General features: G+C 32.2%; 1 protein-coding gene across 1 annotated transcript; it reads left to right on the plus strand.

Moving 5' to 3' along the window:
• Nucleotides 1-1,668: 1,668 nt before the first annotated feature.
• Nucleotides 1,669-6,199, plus strand: LOC102807897 (cytochrome P450 20A1-like). The gene is made up of 8 exons (XM_006824042.2): nucleotides 1,669-1,858; nucleotides 2,327-2,472; nucleotides 2,573-2,740; nucleotides 4,797-5,007; nucleotides 5,096-5,219; nucleotides 5,310-5,424; nucleotides 5,734-5,798; nucleotides 5,947-6,199. The coding sequence occupies exons 1-8, from the start codon at nucleotides 1,669-1,671 to the stop codon at nucleotides 6,197-6,199; spliced, it is 1,272 nt and encodes a 423-aa protein (XP_006824105.2).
• The last annotated feature ends 1,335 nt before the right edge of the window (nucleotides 6,200-7,534 follow it).

The raw sequence follows: 7,534 nt of genomic DNA on the forward strand, positions 1-7,534 counted from the left end.
GATTTACTTGGCACAAATATTTCAGAACTTGAGATACAAAACGAAATAAACAAACAGAAAATGGGAAAAAGCCAGGTCTGGATAAAATTTAAAATGTTAACATGTGATCTTTATGCAGAAGAAAGAAAAAATCGTTATCACCCCCACATTTAGAAAAATAAAGTTGAACTAAAATATTTTTTAAATATTAAAGATGCGAAAATAATAATAGAAATAGAATACATAGAGTTTTAAAACCAGAGAAGAAAAATTTAAAAATAATAAAGTCAGCTACCCCAAGATAAGGTCAATTTCAATTTAAAATTGTAAATAATATACTATAATTTAATTCGAATCTCTTTAAATTGAAACAATGTATGATTTATTTCATCAGGGCACCTACCCCAGTAATTAAAATTCTCGAAATGGTTCCCAGAATGCATGTCAACTGAAAGCATTACATAGTGATATAATATTCGGTTCAACAGAGTTGTCACAACTCACAAACCATCTTTTCATGCTTGGCAAAATACATTTATATAAATGCAACTAATCATTTCGGATTTTCAGAAACACATAACCATGGTCAGAGATATAAAAGAGATTGAGTAATGTATTGCAACAAAGAATTATAGTAAAATGGAGGACATCACCAAACTCGATCTTACAACTCTCAGTTTCTTTTGAAAGCATACCTTGGAATTAAGCCTTCTGTTATGTAATGTTTGTCCATATCTGTTTGATTAAGTGAAAGAAATTTTAAATTTTCCGAATTTTGCTATATACGTACTTTAATTGTTATAAATTTGTTTTAAGAAAAGTAGAAACTTCATTTTGAACAACAAATGCAAATGATCACATAATAAACAGTGTTCAAGTTATGGACAAATAACTAAAATTTGTTTTTCTCTATTTGTATGCGCCTGTATGGGATGTTTCTGCGTGGAACAAGAAGGGGTAATAAACGGTTGTGGAATAAGTAGAGGTAACGCTATAAGGGCGTAGCATCTTTGTTATAGGCACGGTCAACATATTTCCCCATCAACAAATAATTTACTAGTTGCCATCATCTGTTGACACTGACCAGCTGCCAGGGCCACACCTGCCTTACGACTTCACTGTTTAAACTAACTCTATTTGATTTGTTTGCAGAGTTTTTAACAGTTCAAATAAACTTTCTGATGACCACATTTAAGAAAAAAAAGGTTTAATTAAACTTATTTTTTCTTTTTTTACTGTAAAAGCAAATCTTTTATGGTTATACCTGATACCTGAGATAAAATCCAATATTTATTTTTCGGTTAATTGTTAAGAAAGAAGAATCACTCTCATAAGCTTGCTTAACGTGAGGATGATAAATGATGGAAAATTATTTATTATAATCCACGTCATCAAATAATATTGATGTCACTTAAATTACAGAAAACAGAGCATGATTCAATCCTTGATAGAATACCTGGAATGGCTCCAACTAGTCCTGAGTAAGTATACTTTTTTAGAAATTCAGAAGTATATTTCAATACATCTGTACCACACTTATACATATTTAAACTACTATTTTTTTATATTAAATGCAAAATGTGTTATTCACAACAGCAATTTACGGAGGTGTATTGTAATACCAGAGCATTATCTTTTTGAAAGCTTACAATAACCTGCTCGCTTGTGAGCTTGGTGAATAACTCGTACATGACCTCTCTCAAATCCAGGGAAGGAAACAGTGCTGACATCAAAGCAGCTGGAAGTATGCACCAATTCCTCATGACATTACACTTCAAATATGGACATATAGCTGTATTTTGGCACAAGAAGATTCGTGTCGTTAGTTTAGCATACCCAGAAGCATGGAAGGATGTCATCAAATTGTTTGACAGACCAGGTAAATTTGTATCACTAATTATTTCGCTTTGTCGTAAATTGTTTTATTTGAAATGTTACATCAATAATATTTGATGCATATGATTGAAATAAACCAGGAATTGTATATTGTAGTGGTTCTCAAATTCTGATCATTGTAAATAGATAACAAGATCGCTCGTATTGCATGAAAGGCGCGCATTGGCACATCAACAAACAGAGTAACTATTAGAGTGTCAAACAAGGCTAAGCGTGAACGTTGCCATAGAATAGGTCTGAAGAATCTAGAGAATGGATACAGGTAGAGTGAGTACAAGAATTAAACTAAAGTGGATGGAATAAATATCCGTCAAGAACATCAGGTTAATACTACGAAAACAATTGCAATTCGCCTATTGCCTATTGATTTTCAGTATGCAGGAATGATGTTTCACCCTCTGTTCATTTAACGAGTGCACATAATAAGATCTTATAATTTCACATTTTTTAGGTGAAATCTTTGAATTCGTCAACTGCCTAATAGGTTCGAAAAGTATACAGTTTGCTAATGGAGATGAAGGAAAACAGCGACGTCACATCCATGACAAATCATTTACCCACAGGGCAATTGAAAATTACTACAACAGTTTTCAAAAGGTAAGATGCTAGTATCTTTATTTCAGGATTGCTATTCATATGAATAAAGCTGACAAAGCACTACTAACACACACTCTACTGTCATTTTCTTTTTATCAAGGCTGCTGATGATGCAACTGATAAAATAGGATTGCTTCCTCCCTATGATCATATAAACCTGACAGAGCACATGTCCATGTTTGCGATGAACGCTGTGAATAGAGCTATATTTGGGGATTTCTTCAAAGACGATAATCATGCAATTACATTGTTGCGACATTATGAGAAAGTGAGTCTACACATTATTAAATTCATATTATAACTAAACACCCAAATGATTTTAAACATTCCTACAGTCGAACTTGTATAATTTAAAGATAAATATTTATTAATTATTATTATTATTATTATTAAGATTTTTTTTATTAAAACAACAAATACGTTCCAAAAACGAATACATTTTTGTGGCAGTAACCTAAGATCACCAAACCACCAAACATGCATACTAATATAGCACACTATATGATATTATATTAAATTATCAGCCTTTTCAAACAAAATATGGTTTATTTATCTGAAAGTTCTTGAAAATGAATAAAAATGTTGTTAAGAGTAGAGGACAGTTCATCATGACACAATTATGGTACAATGGCCATTTCCTCATGTTATCATTTCTAGAAAAACAGACGTTGAGTTGTTGCCGTGTTGTAGCTTCATGGTCATATTCGGGATATTACGTGGAGCTTTACAGTGAGCTTTAAGCCCAATCGCCAAATAGAATCTAGAAGCCCTGATAACCATGGGTAAAACAATTTCCCGGCATCACATGTAGCAGAGTTGTGATGATAAGAAATATCAGAGATAACAGAATATCAGTCGATAACCAAATAAAATTGGTGGCCAACCTGCTCAGTGGAATTCTAGGATATATAGCCAACTTCCGTATTCACAACAAAAAAATACAAATTAAATTAAAAGTTGTGTTTTGCGAAGTTAGAGTTATACTGTGAATAAACAAAGTTTTATCGTGAGAAAATGAAGTTGTTTAATTAGAAATGAAAGTTGCATTCTCAGACATTAGGTTTCTGTTATGAAAATTCAAAGATCCCTGGAAATGAATTGGATTTGCAAATAATCAACGAGGTCACTTAACCAATTACTACACATGTCTATAATGCTGTAACAAAATTGTCAGCGCCCAGCTAGCATCAATTTGTGAATAACGTTAATAATACACATTACTGTCTGTTAAAAATAATTTACAGTCCTTCAACATTCAATTACCATGGGATTATACAAATTAATATGCGCATATACATGCAATGATAGATTAATTATAAAATGAAATAACAGACTTAAAGTGACAGGTTACAAATATCCTCATGCCAGATTTGGAGTCATGGCCATCATGACGAACCCTATCACTATCACCAAGTCTGTCCTGTACTGTACACTGATCGTCACACGTTCTAATTATGCTCTAATCTAAATGTTCTGATGTCGCAATCCGATGGGGGGAGGGTGATAGGATTATTTAAATAGAACAGTTTAAGGTTTACTTCACACTAAGAAAGTAAGGTGAACCAGTTCATATTATTTTCTGTTGTCATACGCAAATTGATCCATTCAGCGGTTCACTCATAGAGAATGAAGTAAAATATTTATAATTGTTGTGACCAAAATGCTACAATTATGTATATTAATGGGATGGAATGATCATTTTTTGGGAGTCATATATCATGTTTGAATATTCATTATGACATATCGTTCATTTCTAATCTGAGACAGTAATAAGATAATTATGCATTATTATATTTTTGAGTACCCATGGCCATATACGGTCATTTCTTTATCTGAAACAGTAATAAGATAATTATGCATATCGATGAAGTCAGACGACCCCACCTCCATAGCCGCCAAACCACGTAACCTAGCCATGTGATATTCTGAGAATAGAACGCATCCTTATAATTTCAGATCAATCTATAACCAATACAGTACACGCAAATGAACAATCCACGTATCGTGAGATTTTAATAATACTTTAGACAGCATGTAACTTAGTTTAGATTACATCATCTTTTCTATTTGATGATGATGTGTAACATGCGTTTCATCATATTGATTCAGAATACTGTGTATATACAGGTGATGGGCATTCTGAACCAAAGCCTCTCTGAGAGTACTGAGACTACCAGTACAGAGACGGTATTCAATTCACTTGATTAATGTTTTTATATGCAACAATGCCAACGTCACATTACAATTGTATATTGGTATATTTAACAAAAGATAGTATGCCGTATTATATTTACTAAGAAATAGTTGTTTATTACATTTCAAAGTCAACAATGAGATTACTGTCTGCTTTCCCAGCCCTGAAAAAATGGCATGACTTCATACGAAGTTTGATTCAGCATCGACGTGACAACCCACCTGATGTGGACGAAGATTGGACGTTTATTGATAATTTGATGGAGAATTCATCAACAGAGGAACAACTTTTTTCAGATGTCATCACATACTACATTGCCGGTTTTCATACAACAACATTCAGTAATATCACGTTTGTTTTTAGTACGTATTTTCATATTTTATCATATCGTATATGGTCAATATTTAAATTTCATGTCACTCATTACAGCGCTGGTATGGATAATTTATTTTATGTGTAAAGACCAAAGTGTTCAGGCTAAGCTGCATGAAGAGCTTCTAAGAGTTCTTGGCCAAGACCAGAATGTGAATAATGTGAACATTAAACATCTTCAGTATGTATACAGCTCATATTTGCACATTGTTATGTTTTCAAAAATAATTCTGGTTTCATTCAAGCTATATTTACGATTATTAATTTTAAGGTACATGAGACAAGTGATTGATAAGTCGATGAGATGTTCTCTAATAGCCCCATTTGGTGCAAGGGTGAAAATCAAAAAAGACATGAATATACAGGGATATACAATACCAAAAGAAGTTAGTAATTTATCTTATCTACATATTTGTTAGAGCAACATAGCACCTTATAGATTGCGCTAACGATCATGTACAGACGTTTTTTTCAGTAACTTTAATTTATATTGTTTTGATTAACTTACAATACCTTGCCATGACTCGTACAATGACTTTCACTTAACATTTATAGATTAGCTAAACATATAGTGTTATATATAGTGTAACATTTTGACAATTTCTGTCAGCGTGATCCAAATGATGATGTCATGTTCTCAACAAATTGAATTGAGCGAATTGAAATTTGAGTATTATTTTTCTTTATTTTCGTAGACACCAATGATGCAGGCATTTGGCGTTGTTCATCGTGATGAGAAAATATGGCCTGACCCAGAAAGGTAGACAATATGATATAATAGTAGTGTGCAACTTTGCTTTTGTATGAACATCATGCATTTCAACTTCAGCTGCTTAAACCACCTTTTTGACGATGGGCATTTATGTTGAGGATAATCTAATGTATTGCAGTATTTCTTCTTTATTCAGATTCGACCCTGGAAGATTTTCTCTGGAAGGTTGTAGGAAACGTCATGCATTGGCGTTCACTCCATTTGGATTTGCTGGTAAACGGAAATGTCCAGCATTTCGTTTTTCATATGCTGAGATTTGTGTATTTTTGTCAACGCTTTGTAGGAAGTATAAATTTCAACTTGTCGAGGGTCAAACCATTGGCAGAAAATATGGATTTGTGACCACACCAAGTGACGATGTCTGGGTCACAGTTACTAAAAGAGAGTAATCTTGTCACCCTATTAGTATGTTCTAAAAAAGAGATAATATTGCTACGCGTTTTGTAACTGCATTCATGTTTCAAATTCACTTGCATGTCAAAATCTAGCATGATCTGTTTTATGTCGTGTCGAGTGAGCAATATTTACTTGATTTGAGTGCAATGTACATTTTTAATATTCCATTTTCTTATAACAACAGTGTATGTTACTTCAGTTGATTCTGGAATAACATAAAAAATGGCAAATCTTTTTATTTGAGACAAGCTTAATTATCAATACTTTTAATTTTGATAGGACATTAACCTTAGATTTGGTGAAAATTTAAAAAATCACTATTTCATTTTCAGTTTATGATGATTGCAATAGCAAAATGGCAACTGAGACTGAAAATAAATAAAATGCCCATAAAATGTTTATTTGATATAAAGCATTCTGATGGGTTGTTATCACATTTATTCTACTAATAGTCTTTGAAGAATAAAATAATCATTATTAAGGTTATTTCACATCGTTCAACTTTTTTGCATTATGAATTTGGCAAGATTCATTATATAAAGTCACTTTGTCTTTGATGGTATGTCATTTTTGCCCATTTCAGAGTTCACCTAAAAAAATTTGATTTAATTACAATAATATGTGGTTAGACATTATTATATATTCAGAAGTCTGAAACTCGGGTACTCATGCTGATCATATTTAAACGTCACTCATTAATCATATCTAATGTTCCACATCTGCCCATGCATTCAAACAGCAACATTTCAGTACTAAAATTGCATCCAAATCAAGCATTCCAACATTCTCATATTCTCATCAAAAATGTTAATGTAAATTTAGAACCTAGAATTTAGAATACGGCATTATTTGAATGCTCAGTGTCTTAATTAACATATTACATATTCTTGAATGAATTTTGCCGCGCCAAATAAACATATTTTCCTTTTGCAATAAAACGACGGCTATGGATTTCTGCTTCGCTTTTATTTGAAGTGGTCACTAGAGCACTGCAGAAATGGTCCTCTGAGTTCATGAACATTTTGTAACATTTTTACTATACTATATTTGGAAGCACTTTCTAGCTGTACAATCTATTAAAAAAAGTGCACAAAGTATATTATATTAAAATATTTTTAATAGGGTTACAGTAATATTTATTTAATAAAGAAAACAACACAAAGACGTGACTATATCGTTTTACATATGAATTTCGGAGGGAGAGTTGTAACCAAAACAAGGGATTTAATTAATTGTATACAAAGAGAGTTAAGAAGAAAGATTTAAAATATAGAGTTTGTCTATAAGGAAGAAGAATTAGCAGACATGCAGGCATGAAAGTCTTTAAA

The sequence above is a fragment of the Saccoglossus kowalevskii genome, chromosome 7, assembly GCF_978046115.1.
Source record: "Saccoglossus kowalevskii chromosome 7, keSacKowa6.1, whole genome shotgun sequence".
Classification (NCBI taxonomy): Eukaryota; Metazoa; Hemichordata; class Enteropneusta; family Harrimaniidae; genus Saccoglossus; species Saccoglossus kowalevskii.